Below are 22,923 nucleotides of genomic sequence, written 5' to 3'. Positions count from 1 at the left end.
TCTTATTGGTCGAAATTAGTTTACACGTTTTCTAATAATTACACGTGCCTCTCTTTCTCTCTCTCTCACTCTCTCTCTCTCTCTCTCTCTCTCTATATATATATATATATATATATGCTTGGGTTTTTTGTGAGACCTGTAAGACCAATTTATGTTAATTGATCCACTTTATAAGCTAATGATTTAATGGTCTAAAGTTGCACAGTAGCAATTTTGTGATTAATGAGAAGTCTCGTGACGTTTATGTATGTTTAGATTGTCATATTGTAGATCTAATCTAAGGGTTGAGAATTGGTCTTACGGGTCTCACGAAAAACTCTTGGTCTCACATGATCCCAAGTATATATATATATATATATATATATGTGTGTTTATTCAAATACTAACCAAAATTTATGTGTTAACTTTATTAACCAAGCTCAACCAATCATATTCCATCTTTTCTTTAGGTTCACATATATATATATATATATTAATGACAAGGGTAATTAAGTAATTTGTCATTTATGTAACTCCCAAATCATTAATTGGGAGTTACAAATCTAAAAATCTCAATAATTGATGATTATGCAATATTGATATTTTTTTATACGTGTTCATGTTTTGTTATTTCGATTTATTCTATCCATAATGATATTGATTTTGTAATTGTTAAAGAATTTCCGATTGTAAAGATTTCGATATCGTCCGAGTAATATGGATAAACCTATTGGAAAACAGATCGACAACAATGAGAATGAAAAGGTTAAAATCGTCTACGACTACAATCGGAATTCGAATTCATATGTAATTGTTAAAGAATTGTTCACAAGTGTTCATATGTACACTAGCTGCATATCTCAACATTGGCTTGCTCCTGAATGTGTTCATAATGAAGGAACTATTGTTCACAAATTGTTTATATTGTGTTCATATGTACACTAGCTGCATATCTCAACATTGGCTTGCTCTTGAATGTGTTCATAATGAAAGAACTATTGTTCACAAACTGTTCATATTGTGTTCATACCTGTTTTTTTATTTATTTACTTTTGTGTAGTAACTATTCTTATTATATTCATATTGTATTCATAAATGCTATACAGTCCAAGTTCATATATATGTCAATTTTTGTTCGTATTTGACACAATGGTTCATATATATATATATGTGTGTGTGTGTGTGTGTGTGTGTGTTCATATGGTTCTTACATTAACAAAAATAAATTAATAAAAATAATGAGATTTTTTGATTTTGTAACTCCTAATTAATGATATGGAAGTTACATAAAAAAATTACCTAAATATCATTTTCCCCTTTGTTCACATATGTTCTTTAAAATTGTAAATTTAAAAATTTAATTTTTTATCATGATTAATCACAACCCTTTATTGTAAGAATCAATGACCAAGATTGGTTAACAAAGTTAACACAATAATCTTGGTTAGTATTTGAACCAACCCCTATATATATATATAGGGGCACGTTCAAATGAAAACCGTGCATTTCTAAGAAACCGTGTAAACAAATTTCGACCAATAGGAAAATTCTATTTTTTTCTAATTAAAATTAATCAATAAATTTACAATATTTTCTATTAAATATGGAAGTTATTAATAAATCTTAATTAAGGAAACATAATAAATGAAATTGTATAAATGGTAACATTTAAATATTTAATTATGTTATAATATTAAAATTTTGAATTTCATATATTGTAATATTTAAGAATCAACAAACGGGTCTTGATGAAACAATTGAAGTGTATAATGAAATCATCAAATCGTAGATGAACAAAAAAATCCAGAAATAAAACAGGTTTCATGAACATGAAATTGGTTCATGTTGCAAATAAATTATGTGAACCGAAATATTTTCATGGTGAACCCGTTGCATTGATTGTGTAGTTGATCCATTTAGTTGGTGAAGAGGAAAATGAAACCGGTGCATTTTGTATTTGATGCGTCATGAATTAAGTGCATGATGAAACGAGGAAATGATTTTAATCAGCTACAGAATCTTAAAGATTGTAATCTTTTCCAGAATCTTGAAGATTGTAAGGCTTAAAGGATTGAATCAATCAAATCAGTGGTGAAATAAGAAAGTTACTGTACATGAAATAGGTTTCATGAAAGTGAAACTGGTTCATGGCGTTCTTGAGCATGACTAGTGAAACGGTTGCATAATGTATTTGGTTCGTCATGAAATAATTGAATGATGAAACGGGTACATGAAGAAACTGCTCTAGAATCTTGAAGATTGTAATATGCTTTAGAATTTTTAAGATTGCAAGGCTTAAAGAAACTAATGCATAAAACCAGGAACGAAAAGAAGATAATAATTTTGCATGAAAAAGATTCAAAAAAGTAAACTAATCTTGGAAGAAAATAATTTTGCATGAAAAAAGATTCATGAAAGATCGGGTAGGATGTTACCAAATATTAAATTTTGTTTACCATTTATGCCCTTACTGTTGAAATAAAATAAAATTTTAATATATATTTTTATTTAATTTCCTAAATTAAAGTAAACTAATTTTGGCCATTGATCAAGAAAATGGATGGATGAGATTGGTGTACATGGTTTACACAAATGAGGCCGGTTTTTATTTGAACGCTCATATATATATATATATGAGCGATCAAATGAAAATCATTCTCATTTGTAAAAACCGTACAAACCATCCTCATACGTCGATTTCATTGTTTAATCTTATGAAATTTTTTCATGAAATTGTTAATCTTATGAAATTGTTTCATATAATATTTTTTTTGATGAATTTGTTTCATATATGGTTATTAAATTGTTTCATATAATATTTAATGAAATTTTAATGAAACTGTTTCATGTATTTTTCTAAAATTAAAATAATGAAGATAATAATATCCATGATTAACACCCTCCATAATAAAAATGGTTAATCAACCTCTTATAATTACAAAAAAATGAACAAAATGAAAAATTATTATTGTGTTGAATGAGGTTGAATGAGGTTTTTACGGTTTTTACAAATTGAGTGGTTTTTATTTGAACACTTTCATATATATATAATCCTTTGCTTTGTAAGATAGAATAAAAACTCATTTTATACCCCTCTATGTGTTAAATTTCTTCATGAAATCAGAGCAGAAAAACGATGAACCAGCTTCAGCACTATAAAATCTTTACCTCATACCATCTTTTCATTCCTTTTACATCATGACAACAAAGGACGATGAAAAGGTTGAATACCCTCCGGATCGACGTAATGTCATCATACTTTATTTATGGATTTGATAACCCAAATATTGTTTTCACTAGCGATCCTCTTTGTGATGATAATTATCCGGATTGGGCAGACGAAAGGAGTAACGCTCGCTAGGCAAAGAACAAATATGGTTTCATCGATGGGTCAATTCCCATCCCAGATGAGGGCTCATCAGAATGGTTACTATGGAAGAGGTGCAATCCCATGATAATGGGTTGGCTTCAAACCTCCATGAACTAAGAAATACACTCAAGTGTGAAGCATGCCAAAATTGCTCAAGAAATCTGGGAAGATTTGAGGGATCGATTTGGCAATGCTAGTGCACCGAGGACATTCGAGTTAAAGCGTGAAACAACTCTCATGCGACAAGGAAAACTGTCAGTCTCAGCTTATTATACGAAAGGCAAAGGCTTATGGGATGAATTTCAAGCCAGTTCTCCAATGCCCAAATGCAAGTGTGGAAATTGCACTTGCAACAGTGGTAAGCTTTTAACGGAAGTGAGGGATAAAGAACATCTAGGAATTCCTTATGGGATTAAATGATGTTTTTGGGACTATGAAGACTTAAATCTTAAGCACAAGACCAATGGTCTCCATTGGCGCCGTTTTTCACATTGTCTCAGAAGATGAGAGGCGGAGACGAATCACCTCAGCCGGGAGAACCAACTTTGATGCTATCGCCTTTCAAGTTGCACAATGATAGAAACGAGAGTCAGGAGATCAAAGAGATAATCATAAAGAACCCAAGAAGTGCACACACTGTGACAAACTCTATCATACCAACAATGAATGTTATGAGTTGAACGGGTACCCGAGGCCTATAGAAAAAGGACATTGTGAAAGTGGAAAGAAGGAAGAGACTAGGAAGAAACAGAAAAACATATGGGGGGACACATGGTTGCCACTATTAGCCCTATTCCAGGCATCCTACATGAACACTTTGCAAAATGTTGGGACTTTTTCAACAAATAAGGAGATGGTGTAGAGGTTGTCAATGAAGAGAAATAACCAACCACGAATATGGCTAGTAAGATAAACAACCTTAATTCTTGGATAATTGATTCAGGAGCCATGGAACACATGACGTGTGACCAGGGGTGGAACACAACCGTTGTAGTCTGGGGGCCGAAATATAAGAGCATCTTTAATAGATTTTCCAAAATTGAGAAAATGGAGATTTTAGGCATATTTTTGCTCCAACAGGCTCTCCAAAATTCTCCAAAACGGAGAAAACATGAGAGAGTGTAAACAAAAATTGATTACAATGAGAGAGAATCATTTTTTATCATATTTACACCGATAAGAATCCTTGATATTAATGGTTTATAGGTCACTGACATATCTTTTTTTGTCTTTATTTGACCCCAAGAATGGATTGGATCGAAACGACTTTCCTGCCAATGGAAGATTGGTTGGGGTGGGGAGCTCGAGCCCTGTTTTAATAGAGTTTTAGTTATCCATTTTGAAATTTTTTTGAAGAATACGTTGAAGATGCTATAATATTGTAAAAATTTGTAAATCCAAATGATTTGTTTTTAGACTATTAAATTTTAGAAAAAGATTGATTAATGTAATATTAAAACTCAAAACATTAAAAGTATTAACATGAAAATAGTAATACCAACTTAAACATTATTTACATATAATTAATATATTATATTATTTACTCTAAAAACTTAAACATTCAAAGTATTAACCAAAAAACAGTAATACTGGTGTAATTTACTTTAAAAACTTATATTTACATATAATTAATATATTATATAAAAACTAATACATATAATTAAATATTAATAATTTATATAAAGTGCATGGAAAAAAAAAATGCTTGGGAGGGGATTTGAAACAGGAACCTCCAAGATAGAGGTTGTAAATGATTACTAATTGAGCTACTTATTGTATAGATTTTTAAAAGTTTAGTTATAGTATTTAAGTATAAAAGCGGGGGGCAATGGCCCTCAAAGGCCCCCATGGGGTTCGGCCCCTGCGTGTGACGACAGAACCCTCGCTAACCAAACATAATTTGGGATCGAACACGTGTAATGGTCTGTATTGCTTGGAGCCGAAGAATAGAGAAGGTATGGCCATGTCCGTTGTTGTGGATTCGAAGACTTGGCATAATAGATTAGGTCATGCTTCTAGTTTAAAGTATACAACATTTTGGTAGTTTTTATAATGGTTTTGGATAGAATGGCAAGCATTGCATTGCGACTCGACTAGACTTCCATTTCCTAATAGCACTATACACACCACATCTTGTTTTGAACTCATTCACTGTGATATTTGGGGCAACTACCACATTTCATCCTTTACTGGTACACATTATTTCTCATGCACCATAAATCTGAGGTTCATCATTTACTGATTATGTTTTGGAATTCAATAAAAATTGGGAAAAGAGTTAAGACAACTCAAATGGATAATGGTGGTGAATTCCAATCTAGATGCATGATGGATAATTATAGTGATAATGACATTATCCTTGAGACATCCTACACAGAGACACCCCAACAAAATGGGTAGTTAAGCGTAAACATAGACACATGTTAGAGGTCGCTAGAGCCTTACGTTTCGAAGAAGGTTTACCAATGAGTGTTTGGGGGGAATGCATATTAACCGCCACTTACATCATAAATCGATTGACTTCTCAAGTCCTTCGACACATAACTCCTTATGAAATCCTTTTTGGAAAGACACCTACTTATGAGCATCTTCACATTTTAATTTGGACGTTTGACCTATGCTAAAACATAATTTTTCTTCCCCTTCTTTACTGAAAATCGATCCTCGGAAGCATAGAAGGGGTGCGCCGTTTTTGAGAGAAGGGAGGAGGATATTGGATTAAAACCTAATCTCCTAAACCCTATTCCTTTTATAACCGCTTTCATCATATGAACCATAAGTCTTTTCTTTTAGTTTAATCTAATTTAATATTATTTAAACTTATTTGAATAATAAAACCCTTTAATTGATTAATCACATGCATATAATTGATTTTCTCATTTTATTTTATAGACATTATTTCGACTCACTTAGCCAAATAATTTTGAAATAAATTTTTACTCTTTTTGATTGAATCATAATATATCACACATATATTATTTAACTGGTATCCTTATTGCTATTTGTGTGTGACCCCATAGGTTCATATGCAATCAGTAATATAGTTAACACCGAACAATCTTATTCCTTGCACATAAATCCAACAGTGAGATGGATGATAATAAGATGCCTTGGGTTAAATGGGATAAAAGTATGCTAGCAAAAAAGATGGAGGTCATGGTATAGGAAGTTTATTTATAATTAATAGGGTCTTACTTTTTAAATGTGTATGTAGATTTAGAGTTGACCAAGAGGCAATAAAGGATAAAGTGATTTAATCAATACATGGTGCAAATGGCCAGATTGGATAGGTTTTGTCTTCTGTGGGTCCGAACTCAACATGGCTGGCGATTTTAAAGGCTTTTGTCCATTTACAAGGTAAAATTGTTGATCTTCTGTCTTTTGTAAGAAAAAAAAGTAAGAGATGGATCAGATTCTTCCTTTCGGCATGATACTTGGTTGGTAAGAGGGCCTTTGAAAATAGAATACTCGAGAGTGTATGCTTTGGAGCTTGATAAATGGGTTACTGTCAAAGAGAGGGTAATGAACGACGATTAGTTTGGCTATTTTCGTAGGGAGCCGAGGGAGTAGAATTGGTGCAATTATTTGCCTTAAAGAATAGGTTCCAGTCGATTATGGTTTCTAATTAGAAGGATCGGAAGGGAAGAGGTGGATTTTCCTTGATTTCAGTGCGAATATGAAGCTCATGGATACAAGTTAAGCCTTAAAGCTATGAAACAAGTAGTCGGTAAATTAAAATTGGTGTGGTCTTTGGATGTATCAGGTTCTGTTACCAATGTCTCACCTAGGAATTACATTGATATCATATTGTTGGTTGTGGACTTGATTAGTACTGGATGGAACCGGTTAGTTCCTATTAAGATCAATGTTTTTGCTTAGCATTTGGGTTTGAATAGGATAACCACTTGGGATAATTTGGACAAGAGAGAGATTGATGTCGGCTCATTACTTTGTCCTTTATGTGATGTGGGTTTAGAGTCAGGAGATCATTTGTTTTCTCATGCTCTTTGACGACGGAGATTTGGAGACAGATTGGTAGATGGTGGCATTCATATATCCCGGTATTTAGTTCCTATGCAGCTTAGATTGCATGGTTTTCTAATTTGCGGTTGAAGAGAAGGGAGAAACTGTATGTTAAGGCAATTATTCTTACTATGCTTTGACACATATGGTCATTCTGAAATGTGACCATTTTTGCGAGACCAAGCTAAAAAAGATGAATATATATGACAAGATTGTGACTCAGTCTTATTTTTAGGTTTCTAACGTCATACAGGTTTTTTTTTTTAATAAAATCTCGTTGTTATTAAAAAAAAAACATCTTTCATATACTCAGATCTAACCATTTGAACTTCCTCTGTATGGCAAAAGATATCTTCCACGTATGAATACAAATAATCTATTTAGGTAAATAAATTAATATGTTTAAGTAATTTTCTCTTTTACTAATAAATTTCCGGTTTGTGGTTTCCTTTTACACCAAGAGATTTTTTAGTTTTTAAATATAATATTTTTTATATGTCATGTCATCAATTTAGATTTATTTTATAAATTTAATAATGACATGAAATCTTAGTTGATAAAACTAGATCAAGTTAACAAGTTAAAAATCTTTTTAATCCCCGTCTACTTATCTCCATCCCCGTCTTCATCTCCACCGGGGGAATATAATCACATCCTCAGCCCCATCTCCAACGGGGAACGGGGATCCCTAAAGGGAAAACGGAGAATTTTTTTTCCACTTATTTAAGTTATTTTAAATTAAATATGTGAGAGACTATACATGTTTAAATCTCAAACATGTTCAATAAATCTAAAACCAAACTAAATTTAATTTAATACCAAAATACCACAACATCATATAAGAATTAATAACCTAACACAAAAAAAAAATCAATTTAATCCAAAAAACTTAAAGTCGCATGTATCAAAAGACATTGAGTGATATAAAATCATATCGAGTAATATACAAAATTTATCAAGTAATTGTATTTTGACTTGACATCCAAAATATTACATATTAACATCCAAAAATAACCAATTTAGATTATAAACCTAGTTAGAAAATAGGAAATTATGAATTAACTCTTTAGTTGAAATAAGTAATATATATATATATATATATATATATATATATATATATATATATAACGGATATGGATACGTGACAGGCGGGGAGTACAATTCTCGTCCTCATCCCCAATTTAACAGGAAATTCCCATCCACAATCAGAACAGATGGACTAGATTCCCCGACAGATCGAGCGTCATTCCCATGCCAAAAATTAGCCAAAACAATTGCGAACTTGGCTCTCAAAATCAAAAAATTTGTGAAGCATCAAAGAGAGATTTAATTTTAATATTATATTTTATAGTTATAAATTTTTATTTAGTATTTTTTTTAATTATTTTTATGTTTCATTTTATTTCTAATTCAACATACTTCTCATATAAATAAAAAACAATAAATTAAAATTTATAAAGTTTTAGCAATTAAGTCAATTGAGTTGATGGCCGGCAAATTTGTATTCGAGAATCGTAAAACAACCAACTTCATACTTTTTTTCTTGATAAATAATTGGAAATAAAATGCAGTTGGCAAAACTTATAATTCAACAAAATTGAGCTTACAATTTTTTGTATAAAATTTGTAAAAATTAGTTATTTTCGTACTAGAATCAGGGGTATTCAAAAACCAGACCAATCTAACTCAAAATGAAATAATCTAACCCGAAGCAACACGATATTTAATTGAGTTGTTGAATCTTCAAACTATATGTATTTGATTGGAATTGAGTTACTGTCATTTAAACCCAACCCGATGAATCCGATATCCTTTTATTTATTAGATCTAATATGATTGTTAAGTTAGTATTAATATGTATATTAGCCAATCACATCATCACGTACCATGCTCATGTACATATATTTTCAATCAATTATCCATCTATATATAACTCATTGGTACATATGTTTAGTAAATGTGAACATATATATGCAAAATGAGAAAAAGTAATTGAATGTGATATACTTAAATTTAAGGAGTATGGATAAGATGTAGCGGATGCAGGCTCGTTCCTGACATTTTTTTGGCCCTATACATGAAAAAAAATCTTTGTTTTTATCATTAGAAATAACATTGGAATCAAGAAACACTAGTAATTCATATAGAAACGTTTTTCTGAGTATACCGAAACACAAAATCGATCAATAACTATTACTAAATTAATATTATATTCTTTATCATTTTTACATGGCATCACCAATCCGTTCCACCATCAAAAACATTTTATCATGTATCTCTAAAGTATATATTGACATCATTTGCGATCACAATATTGACTATTTGGAGTAACATTCTATGTAAATCAATATAAATAAGTTGGTTTCACCGTCTCACATCATGTTATGTCTTTTATTAACTTTTTAAACTTTTAGGGTTAAGAAAACTTTTTAAGAACAATCAATCTTAGAATAAAAAGGCCAATGTTCGTTATACCTTGAGAGCTTGTTCTTGTTAAAATAAAAGATAGAATTTTCTTAGTTAATAATAAGAAATCTATTATATTATAATACAAAAGCAGAATTCATGCGGATGAAATAATCAAGAAAGTTATTGAGAGATGAATGATGGAGAAACATCAAGATTTTATAGGCAAATAGTATAAGATAAAAAACCCCTAGAGAGACAGTAAACAATACTATAAAAATGAACGATTAATTAACTTTTTAGTTTTTACATATTTTATTTTTAAATATAATTAATTAATACATGTTTGGTCCCTTAATATAATACGAAATTCGTTTTTGGTCCTATTAAATATTAAAAAAAAAGTTTTTATTTTATTTACTAATTTTTTACTACTATTATAATACTATATATTCTAAAAAAATTGATCCTATTTCTTGTGGGCCCTGGACATATCTCCGGTCCGCCCTCGCTAGGGACGACGATGATTGATAATAAAAATAGAATTATGAATAAAAAAAATAACTTATTCAAGGTTAAGAGAATATTTTGATGTACTAAAGTATCAACCCAACTAACTCAACCAGCACGTACAATTCGGGTTGGATTAAAATTTTTCAAACCACAAACATTATATTTAGTTATTCAAATGTCTTCAACTTGATCAACTCAACTCATGAACATCCTTAGCTAGAACCACTTCCATTATAACAGAAAATTGAACAAAAAGTTGAGTACCAAGAATATCAATCGGTCTTATATAAATCCTGCTTTCAAGAACATCAATACGTGGGAATCGAAAACTATTTTAATTGATGGTGGGAATATTTATTTTAATAAAAAAAACATGTTTTTTAAAGGCAACATATGGTCAAGATTATGCCACCATGCCGACACTACCCTACCTCACCATATCTTCTTTTCTTTATAAAATAATATTCTAAATACTTTTTATTATATACGTAATATTATTTTAATAACAAATAAAAAAGTAGTTGAAATTAATAACTAAATCAAACCAAAAAAGGTAAATTAATTTTATTTTCATAAATAAATTAAAAATTAACAGAATTATCGATTTTTTTTTAAATTATAAAAAAAAATCATTTTGAAAGTCTTTTATTTATCAATTATATTATTTATAGTATATCATAAAGTATTTGACAAAAATTCTTAAAAATAATTTTTTATGTATGAAGTATTGTTTATTGATGCATATTACTTAAAATTTAAGATTATAAGTAAATTTTGCATAAATAAAACTTATTAAAGCTTCATACTTGAATTCATCTAACGAACTGTAGATAAACATAATCAAATATTAGATAAACATTTCATTTTAAATATAAAAAATCTAAAAAAATTACATAAAAAATGAGGAATTTTAAATAGTTAATTTGATACGAATATCGGTATATTTTTGTTATGCATGAAGTAATGTATATCAATGCATACTACTTAAAATTCAATATTACAAGTAAATTATGCATAAATACAACCTATTAAAGCTCCATGTTTGAATTTGTATAACTAACTGCAGATAAACATAATAAAATAGAGGATAAACATCCCATTTTAAAATGTAAAAAGTCTAAAATATAATTAAGATAATTATCGAGTTTTAACAAAAACAAATAATTATTATCTTTATAAGAAAATTATAATATTAAACCAAATATAAATTACTTGGTTATTGAACCTAAATTAAATTATGATATAAAAAATTGAATTAAAAAATTACACAAAAAATAGGAATTTTAAATAGTTAATTTGATACTAATATTGATATATTTTTGTCAAAATTTTATAATATATTCACATTTATATTTTATTCAAAAATAAAAACATAATCATTTTTTCAAAATCACATAAGATCATAATATAACATCGACTAAGATAAATAATAAAATGAAATATTAAAATCAAGATGTATCTTGCTGCATTACATGAATACCATTCTAGTCTTAATAAGGTTTATTCTTTTAAATAAGTTTGCTTTTATTATTCAAAGGAATATATCAAAAACTAATTAAATGTTTTTTATTTAGTCCTCGTACATTTTTGCTTTTTAAAAAATTTAAATGAATTTTTTTTACTAACCTGAATATTCAACTCGCTATGTGAGCTGACTAATCATATGACGATCATTTGTTTTGCAGGTAGTTCAGAGTCACCGCATTTAAACCTCCATGGTCACAATAAGATTTTTGTTCATCTTTTGATTTGAATATGAGACCTTCAAATACATTTGACATTTTGAGTACAAGCTCAAACCAATCACCATGGATCATGTATAATTAAAAGAATAACACATTTTGTCAAAAATAACACATATCATTTCTATAGTTTTAAACCTACAAGATAATCATTGTACTTTGCAAAAACGTCTGGATTTTATCTCTCTAATGGCTGTAAAAAAATTCTTTAAATGTGGGACATTTTTTTTTTATCGATTTTTGTCTTTTACACAATTAAAGCCCATATCACGAAAATCATAAAATCAATTTTGATTAGTAAAAGAATTAATAAAATGACAAAAATGTTTCTTATTTAACGAACTTTTTAATGGCTGTTAAAGAAGAGGTTAAAATTTGGACGTTTCCACAACCCATAATGATCATATTGTAATTTTGAAACTATAAAGAGAAAAGTGTTATTTTTAACAAACCATGGCGACCAGATTTGTAGTTTACTCATACAAAAATTTAGCATTTGTAGCGGCTCAAAAACTCGATTAAATTATACAGGTTGAGTTCCGATGAGAAAGAGAGTTAAGGTGAAAAACGTAAGAAGAAATATCCATCATTTGATGTATATTGTGATAAAATGCAACAAATCAATCTCGTACCAAGTGCGACTCAAGAGTAAGGTGCTGTTTACCATACGCTTACCCGGATGAATATGGCAATGACTAAAAATCTTACTCGGTAAGAACGATGACAAGAATCGAGAGTCTTACCCGGTAAGTGAGGACGAAAACTCTTACCATGGTTAACGCTTATCGGGATAAATTGTTGTATACGATACGTTTTAGTAAATAAAATCTTTCCCGATAAATAAACAATTGTATTGAATTTTAGGGTAAATGTTCAAGAATTAAAATAATCAAAACACCAGATCCTATCATATACTTGTGGTATTAATTCTTTTTCTTACACGTTTTTTCACCTTTTTTATAATTATAATATAATAATAGATTTAAGTAAAGTCATGATGTGCGGCAACGCTCAAAGGAACACGGTGTTAACGCGACCTCACCGCGATCTGCCACGTGCGCGTGATTTTCTACGCGCTCAAAATCCTTCTCTTTTCTTTTTATTATCCAAGGAAATTAATGAACACAATTAAAAAAACGTTTTTTTAATATAAAAAATTAATTAATTCAAATAAAAAACTGTTTACTAAACGTTTTCTGATTCACATTTATAGACAAAACTTACTATCTTCGTTTACTTTATCAGTAACATTTTAGATAATTAAAATATATTATTAATAAATTACTTGGTAAGTTATTATCCAATTAAAGTTTTTTTCCTTGTTAACTAGGTAAAATTCTTGGTTTTTTTTACTGTTTTTTACCAGGTAAGATTATCGATATTTGTCATATTCATCCAATAAGGTAGATATATACCTTGTACTTGTTTTGTAAATGGCTCCTAAGTCGTTTTTGTATATTTTAGATTTTGGTTGTTGTGGTTTGTTAAAAATTGTGACTTTCGTTATCATGCTTTTGAAATTATTGTTTTCGTACTTGTGATTCATAATTTATTGTTGTTTTTCTGTTTGAGTCTAACTAGTGGCAGGGTCTTTATAGCATACATACTATAAAACTTGACCTCAAAACTTCTTGGTTTGCTGTTGTATTCTTTGATTAGACGATTTTTGGATGATGGTTCTTTGGTGCGGGTTTTACATCATTTGGAATTTTCGGAACCAGACGGTAGTACTCAACGTTGTATTCTCTCTTGTTTTAATATATTTGTTATTTGAAAAAAGTTTATAAAAAGTCAATGAACTACCTATATTGAATGATCAAGTTGCTGAACTATTTTTTTGAATGAAAAAACAATTGAAATTTTTCATTTTGAATGATTAAGTCATTGAACTATTATTTGAATGAAAAACCATTAAATTTTCTCATTTTGAATGATTAAATCTCGGAATATTTTTTTTGTAATAAATAAACTATCGAACTTTTAATTTTTTTTGACCTAAATTCTTTTAACAAATACAATACTTGTAACCGATTAGAAATGTTTTAAAGTTTACTGTTTCCAAATCCTACGCCCTTCAAGCCCCTCACAAACAAACCATTTCACTCCCCCTCTCCACTTACTGTCATCCCATCGTTGTCCCTTCTTCATATTGACTATGACACTGTTGGTCTCTACCAATGATCTCCCTCTTTTTACTCTATTTTTATGACGTTATAAGTAGTTTTGGTTTAAGGTCTTTCTAGTCGGTTACTTGTAGTTTTTTTTTTGGTTAAAATGATATAAGTAACCAATTTTTAAAAGTTTGATGGTTTATTTTATTTAAAAAATATATTTAAGAACTTAATAAATCAAAATGAGAAAGTTTAATGACTTTTTTTGAGTAAAAAAATAATTGAAATACTTAATCATTTAAAATAAAAAAAATTAATATTTTTCATTAAAAAAATAATTCCGAAACTTAATCATTTAAAACTCATAAATTATTTCAAACTTTTGCTTTATTATTTCTCAAAAATAATTTCATTAAAAAACATTTATTTTGCGACTTTGAATAAGTAATTTTTATGCATGTAAAATACAAACCTTATCTTGAGTTTTCTGGGCAAATAAATTTCTGCCACTTGTTTATTTGGATTATATGATGTGTGGAGACACGCGGTTCCTTAGCGCGTGAGGTTGAGATTTGGTGGACTGTTCCGAGTAGCCGTTGAGACACATGGGTGGGGAAGATAAAAGTGTTTAATGTCATAAGCCTTTCTATAAAAGCATTAATTGTGTATTTGCATTTGAGGCTAGAAGTTTTTATGAAATTGCATTTTAACCCCCTTCTAGTTCAATAACAATCATTTCAGTCCTTCTCATTTAGATGTTGTCATAAGGAGCCAATACCATGTAACGTTTTCATTTAAATGTTGTTCTATTGGTTAACAATTGTTGCATTCCACAAGATTAGTTGGTCTAAAATGGCAGGTTTAGATCTAAGATATCCTTCACAACCTTTTTTATGCCGTCTAATGAACCACTATTCGTGTCTAAATCAACTTTTCATCATCTCAAGCATCAAATACATTATTCATATCTTATTGGCCATAATGTCATAAAACAACCAACATACAAAACTGCTAATTTGTCAACCACAAAAATAATAATAATAAATCATCAGAATTAGTATTGTTACCAATATAACCGGTTAATAAGAGCAATGAGTTTATTATATCTTCAATTCAAATTGATCTACATATAAACAAACAAAAGCCGCTCCTCATTCAAGGGTCTAATATGAATCAGTAAGAGGGTTATTTTTGTTTTTTTAATTTGTTAGCAACAAGCATGCGCTACTCATAATTTTGTTCAAGAAGTTTTCTTCCTTTATATTTACAACCACAACTTTCTTTAAAGGCATAACACGAAATCGAAAATTTATCTATCAAACATCGCATTCCTTCTAAAACAAGAAAATAAACAAGTTAAGAAGATGGATATTATGTGAACGAATGAGAGATCAGTGGTTCGATTCTAGACATCACCTAGCTACTCGCCTCTAAAACACTTGATTTAGCATTCTCATAATAGTTGTAGGACCGATATGATCCAAAAATTGATAGTATAACATCATACCCTTTTAGCATGAAAAAACAAAAAAACAAAAAACAAAAGCAAATACAATTCGACACATGGCTTTTTTTAAAAACTACAAGGGGGTTAAATGAAAATATCTCAAACAACAAGGGTATAAGCATAAGTTTTGCTGATTCTCTTTTTATAGGAGCATCAATGGACAGACAACTCACCCCACTTATCTTTATTTCACTGTAAATAGACGAACAAAACGTAAGCATCATACGCATTCGTCTACCGTCCAGTTTCTCTTTCCACTTCGGTTTTCGTCTCTTTCAATTCATCCAAAAATCCTTTCAGTTGAAAATTAATCTCATAATAATTATTGATAATTTTGCTTGCATATTAATTAAGCATGCGTTTTACAGCAAAAATTCGAGAATGTTCTTCTTCTTTTGCTTTAATTCAAGCTTGAACCAATCTTCTGCTACACCCTCTGATCTGGGTTTATCTTCATTCCTCTAACGTGGATTTTCTGTGCTTTATTTTCTTATGATATCTTGCTTAAAAGTGTAAGTTTCTTTCTTCAAACCTTCAGTATTTTAGCATTAAATATGCAGCTTTTTGTTTGAATATGTCTATAATAGGCATATATCATTATGCTAAATCTTTATTAATTTCCAAGAGAAGCTTTCAGCTTTTCTTTTTGTTGAATCTTCAACAATTTACTTTCAAACAAGTTCGGATTTTTGTTTTCTGTTTATCATCATTGTTGCTCTTGTCGTTACTAGTTATCTTTTCTGTAGCACATTTTTGTGGATTTACAGTCATACGAATTGAACTTAGAAAAGGTTTGTTTGTGTGTTTCAAGAATTAGGTATTCCTTTTCTTATGTTTGAGTTTTCCGGGGGGTTTCTGCCGGAAGAGAAAAAAAGGGTTCTTGAAATCTGTACTTTTCGTTGATGTAGTTTCTTCAAAGATGTAGATTATTGGGTTAATGGGTATGCCAATTTATCAAGAATTGCAATTATTCATCAGATTCGATTTTATGTTTAAGCAACTTTCTTGTTTCTTGAATTTAAGTTGATCATTTGCTTAATTTTAAACAGGAAGAACTAAACCCCAATTGGAGTAAGGTAGATAGATGGCTACACTTCAGGATATTGGACTTGCAGCAGCCATCAATGTCATCACTGCTCTCATATTCCTCATAGCTTTTGCTTTCCTGCGACTTCAACCGTTTAACGATAGAGTATATTTTCCAAAATGGTATCTAAAGGGTTTACGGACAAGCCCTGCAACTTCGGGTGCATTTGTAAGCAAGTTTATCAATTTGGATTATCGGTCATATATGAAGTTCCTTAATTGGATGCCCGATGCACTAAAAATGCCCGAGGCAGAGCTAATTGATCATGCTGGCTTGGATTCCGCTGTTTATTTGCGGATTTACTTGCTAGGGTATGCTACTTTGCTCCTATGGACATATGTGGTTGTGTTGTTATAGTCTTTTCGATGTGGTTCATTACAGTGTAGTCAATCTTGATATCCAAGCTTGGAAAACGCAGTTTCGAGCTTGATGAATCTTGGGTGGGCTTTTGGTAGGCTGATTCAAATGGCTTGTCGAAATTATTAGAGCTATACTAGCTGATAAACTAGATGTTCGTACCTGTTGACTCGATATAGAATGACGACGCTGTGAAAAATTAATTGGAAAAAGATATTTTAGGGACATAACTAGAAAAAAAGTGGAAAAAAGCCAATTCAGAAAGCTAGTTTATGACTAAATCAAATGGTGCTTTTCCTACAAGCCAAGAAATAAGCTAGCTTATAGTCGCCAAACATGGCTCAGTCTTGAATAAGCTCATATGGGCTTGGCTCATTCAAGGCAATCTAGTTTAGGTTCAGTGGTTGCAGAGCCCAGCCTAAACATGAATAGTTTGACATATTCTGATTGATTGAGTGCATAATGATTAAGTGATTGATTAAGAGAGACTGTATGATAAACAAAAAAATGTACTAACAAATGAAAGTTATGATGTGATTAAGAGCATGTTTGACTCAATTGTGAATTGTAAGATAGCTTGTTTTTGTTTATTATACCATATTATTCGAAAATGGTTCTTGATCTTTGACTTGGATGTATACAGGTTGAAAATATTTATTCCCATACTCTTCCTTACATGGGCTATTTTGGTGCCGGTTAACTGGACAAACAAGACACTCGAGCTGTCGAAAGCAAATTACAGTGACATTGATAAGCTTTCTATATCAAACATTCCTCTTGGCTCTCACAGGCATGGAAAATTCTTTTTCTTTCGAGTTCGTGTTTCTTGTATGCAATTTTCAATTCATTATTTGATGATTGCAGGTTCTATACTCATGTAATAATGGCATATGCTGTTACATTTTGGACATGCTTTTCGTTGAAGAAGGAATATGAAACAATCGCAAATATGCGACTGCATTTTCTTCAATCAGAAAAGCGCCGCCCTGATCAATTTACAGTAAGTGGAACAGTCTCACCAAAAGACATCATATATTGAATAGAGGGGATCATCCTTCAAAACAATACACAAACTTGTTGTCTACAACCTTTTCATAATTCTTTCAATTGCCTACCTCACTCTCCAATCTTAGAACTACAATTTGTATCTTAGTTTCGCGAGATTGGATTGCTGTCACTTTTTTCGTCATTAGCAAACATTTTTAAAATTGATTCTTTTCGCAGGTTCTTGTGAAGAATGTGCCACCAGATGCTGATGAATCCGTCAGTGAAGCTGTGGAGCATTTCTTTCTAGTCAACCATCCCGATAACTATCTCACTCATCAGGTTCAGCTTTGTTCTCCTCTCAGCATCTGGAAAGGGAATGTTGCATTTATTTTGGGCCAACCAAGAAAGAAAATGTTGCAATCAAAATTTATATGGTTTTTGGGGTATTATTTGATATAAAAAGGGATCTCAATGAGGCTCCATATGCATGGTATCTAAAGCTCAAAAATGTTTTGCAGGTTGTTCTAAATGCAAATAAGCTTGCAGATTTGGTTGAAGAGAAGAAAACTAAGCAGAATTGGCTTGACTATTACCAGAATAAATATTCAAGAAATCAATCAAAACGACCCATGATGAAGGTACATTCCATTTGATGCGCTCTTTTTTTTACTTCGCCATTTGCCAGCTTCTTGTGTGAATGGTTACAATGTAGTATTTGATCCTGTTTTCTTGATCGGCAGATGGGTTTTCTTGGACTTTGGGGAGAGAAAGTGGATGCTATACAACATCACATATCTGAAATTGAGAAACTCTCAAATGAAGTAATGATTCTTTCTCAGTTCTTTATGAGATCATATGTTCTGCGACAGAAATTATGATTCTAATGTCTATGGGCTATGTTTGGCAAATTAGCTAATAAGCTAGCTGGTAGGTGATATACCATTCATGCCTAGTAAAATCTAGTTGATAAGCTAGATGACAATGTAAAATGACTTAATTGGGACGTGTTTTATGGCCGTTTATATAAAATACAAGGGGCATAGTTGGAAAAACTCTTGGAGCTTATTGAATCGTTATTTAAAGAAGCTTTTTTCAGAAACGGTCTTTTTTAATAAGCTCAATAATATAAACTAGCTTATGGTTACTGAACGTGGCCATGATGAAGATTATTTTGTCATCCAGATAGCTGAAGAGAGGAAAAACGTTGTGAATAACCCGAAAGCTATCATGCCAGCAGCGTTCGTATCCTTCAAAACTCGTTGGGGGGCTGCTGTTTGTGCACAGACACAACAGGCTAGGAATCCGACCCTATGGTTGACCGAGTGGGCCCCAGAGCCACGTGATGTATTCTGGCAAAATCTGGCGATTCCTTACGTCTCTTTGACTATCCGGAAACTTCTAATGGCTGTTGCTTTCTTTTTCCTCACATTCTTCTTCATAATTCCCATTGCATTCGTGCAATCACTTGCAAACATCGAAGGTATCGAGAAAGCTGCACCCTTTCTTAAGCCCATAATCGAAATGTAAGTTGTTATCATCCATGGACTCATTTTATCTTCTCAATTGTGGAATTTTGAAAATTGTTGACAAAAGTTCGTATAATGCAGAAACACAATCAAGTCATTTATCCAAGGTTTTCTACCTGGGATTGCTTTAAAGATCTTCCTAATCCTTCTACCCACAATCTTGATGACGATGTCGAAATTTGAAGGATTTTTGAGTATATCACGTCTAGAGAGAAGATCTGCATCAAGATATTATCTTTTCAACTTTGTGAATGTGTTTCTAGGGAGCGTCATTGCTGGGACCGTATTGGAACAGCTACAAACATTTCTAAAGCAGTCCGTAAACAAGTACGTTTTTAATCATCAAACCCATGCTCTTTCTAGTTAATATACCCACCCATTGAAAATGTCTAAAGGTTATAGTGGTAAGATGTATGCAGGCACCTGACCTATTTCTTGCAACTATGACTGGATGCAAAGACTTGTGTACCCAACTTTCCCAATTTTTATGTGTTTTTGCACTTCAGCTGTTGGGTTTTATCTTGAACTTTTGTATGTTTATCTCAGGATTCCGGAGACGATTGGAGTGGCTATCCCAATGAAAGCAACTTTCTTTATAACATACGTAATGGTCGACGGGTGGACTGGTACTGCTGGTGAGATTTTGAGGTTGAAACCGTTGATCATATATCACTTGAAGAACTTTTTCTTGGTTAAAACCGAAAAGGATAGAGAAGAAGCCATGGATCCTGGAAGTATTGGTTTTAACACGGGCGAACCTCAAATACAATTGTATTTTCTAATCGGCCTTATTTATGCTGTGGTCACGCCACTTCTTACACCTTTTATTCTGGTTTTCTTTGCCCTTGCATATGTCGTTTATCGTCATCAGGTAAAAGTTTGTCTAGGCTTTTTACCGCTACAACAAAGTCAGCTTGGCTTTATAGGATGTCAAAAATGTCTGTGTGTTTTCTATTAGACTGCTTTATAGGATGCTTTTGCACTCACTAACAAGTTTTCTATGACATTTCTGAAAATAAAATGTCATATTAATTTAAAAAAATGTCTAAAAACAAGTGTACTATAAAGATGTGTTTATAGGACATTTCTTAAAAGTGTCCTGTAAAAAACTAATACGACACTTTATCTTTATATTTGTCCCAAAAAACTTGTTACGATGCCCAAAAACATCATTTAAATTTGCTGCAATGCTTGTATGTAGGACACATAATTGTTTGGTTATAGAAACTCAAGTCCTATAAAACAGTCTATTAGAACATTTTTAGCGTACACAAATGGAGTGGTTTTCGGTGATCTTGAAGTTGGAAAATTGTTTGTGTGGAATGCAGATTATAAACGTTTATAACCAAGAATATGAAAGCAGTGCAGCGTTTTGGCCTGATGTTCATGGACGGATAATTGCCGCGTTGATGATATCACAGCTACTTCTGATGGGATTGTTGAGCACGAAAGAAGCTGCTACTTCAACGCCATTTCTTCTTGCACTTCCAATTCTGACTATTGGCTTCCATATGTACTGTAAAGGTCGGTATGAGCCTGCGTTTATCAGATACCCGTTACAGGTACGTACCTTTTTGCTCTTTGTTATCAATGAACTTGGACCGTTTTGCCCACTGAAACGAGTTTCGACTTTGATTTGGAAACCGATTGAAACAAATTTTTAGTCCAGACCATAGACCTAATTTGTTGCCTGTTGAAACAAGTATCAGAGTTTTGCTAGAAAAGAACACACCATTACTTGAACCCAATATCTTTCGTTACTAGAAAGACTCGTTTTTTTGTCTTAAAATGCGATGTATTATTTCAAAATTGTCTTAAAAAACTTGTTAGGATGCCCAAAGACGGGTTAGGATGCCCTATGAACTTAAAGTCTCTTGTTCTAATTCAGACACTTGGCCTTCTATAAAACTGATTTTTTTGTAGCGCTTGGATGGAAGCTGGAAACATGTCATTTGCTTTTACAACCGTTGAAACAACGTTGAGACAAGTATCGTGTTTTGCTGGAAAAGACTCTTTTACCCTTTGTAACTTTTTTGTTTTTGTGGGGTGTTTTACAGGAAGCCATGATGAAAGACACACTTGAAAGAGCAAGAGAACCCAACTTGAACCTAAAAGGTTACCTTCAGAATGCATACGTCCATCCCATTTTCAAGTCTGCAAATTCTGATTCAGATGATGATTATGATGATGATGATGACGACGAAGCGAGTGATCAGAAGTGGCGGAAAGACAACGTCTTGGTCCCTACCAAGAGACAGTCTCGTAAAAACACACCCGTGCCTAGCAAAATGAGTGCGGGTTCATCACCAGCCTTAATCGAGATCCAAGAGAAGGATAAGCCATAGGTGGTTTTGGAGGGTAATATTGTAAATTACTTGAGCAGACAGACAGACAGATAGCTGTGTTTCTTGTATAGTATGAGACCTTTTCAAGGAATGGTTTTGAAGCCAAATCAATTGTTTGAGATAAAAGGGCTTCCTTCGGTTTATACGTTATTCGGTTTATACGTGATAATTGAACCGAATAACTAATAATAATCGATTAAATCGGATCTTATTTGGATCCATTATTTTGATTAGTTTGAAAAATGTTAGAAAGTCGAATCTTATTTGGTTTCATGCCCTTTCAAAGATGTATCCTAAACGTTCTGATTTTGAAATTTCATTCAGATCACTGAAAGATAAGCAAAAATTGTGCTTAAGATAAAAAGATTGCTTAAGCAATGAATAATTTGTGTTGTAGAATGTAACGGTTTGGTACAAGATGATCAAGTGGTCAGAATGATTAAGTTGTTCTTATGATATAGTGTAAAATAAAATATGGTGGTTTGGTAATTGTTTATAATGAGATTAGAGCTTTGAATGGTTTTGGGAAGCTCAAGAGGTAGATTTTTTTTGTCAAACAAGATTCATCTCTTAGTGATTCAAATGTCGATTTTTAATGGAATTATTAAGAGGTACACAAACAACCTTTAAATGCAGGGACGGAACACGACTATTGTAGTTTGGGGGGCCGAATTAAGAGCATCTTCAATAAATTTTTCAAAATTGAGAAAATAAAGATTTTAGACATATTTTTGCTCCAACAGCCTCTCCAAAACTCTCCAAAATGGAAAAAACATGAGAGAGTGTAAACCAAAAATGATTAAAATGAGAGAGACATTTTTTTTTATCATATTCACACCGATAAGAATCCTTGATATTAATGGTTTATGAGAGAAAAATAATATTTTATTAGAGTTTTAATTCTCCTCAGAGAATATGCTGGAGATGGTATAATATTGTAAAAATTTATAAATCCAAATGATTCGTTTTT

General features: G+C 31.4%; 1 protein-coding gene across 5 annotated transcripts; it reads left to right on the top strand.

The window, feature by feature from the left end:
• Positions 1 to 15,800: 15,800 nt before the first annotated feature.
• Positions 15,801 to 22,079, top strand: LOC112523128 (calcium permeable stress-gated cation channel 1-like). Of its 5 annotated transcripts, none has more exons than XM_025132587.1 (12): positions 15,801 to 16,163; positions 16,701 to 17,049; positions 17,739 to 17,885; positions 17,960 to 18,095; positions 18,320 to 18,421; positions 18,601 to 18,720; positions 18,823 to 18,903; positions 19,265 to 19,605; positions 19,690 to 19,935; positions 20,155 to 20,479; positions 20,937 to 21,170; positions 21,666 to 22,079. In XM_025132587.1, exons 2-12 carry the CDS (start codon positions 16,736 to 16,738, stop codon positions 21,951 to 21,953), a joined length of 2,334 nt encoding a protein of 777 aa, XP_024988355.1. In that variant the 5' UTR covers positions 15,801 to 16,163; positions 16,701 to 16,735; the 3' UTR covers positions 21,954 to 22,079. The 5 variants fall into 5 exon arrangements, with proteins under 5 accessions (XP_024988355.1, XP_024988358.1, XP_024988359.1 ...); XM_025132590.1 differs by having other exon boundaries at positions 15,823 to 15,864; XM_025132591.1 differs by having other exon boundaries at positions 15,871 to 16,163; positions 16,697 to 17,049.
• Positions 22,080 to 22,923: the final 844 nt, after the last annotated feature.

The sequence above is a fragment of the Cynara cardunculus genome, assembly GCF_001531365.2.
Source record: "Cynara cardunculus var. scolymus isolate 2C chromosome LG 12, CcrdV1, whole genome shotgun sequence".
In the NCBI taxonomy this organism is placed as follows: domain Eukaryota; kingdom Viridiplantae; phylum Streptophyta; class Magnoliopsida; order Asterales; family Asteraceae; genus Cynara; species Cynara cardunculus.
This window is presented reverse-complemented; position numbering and strand designations above follow the sequence as displayed.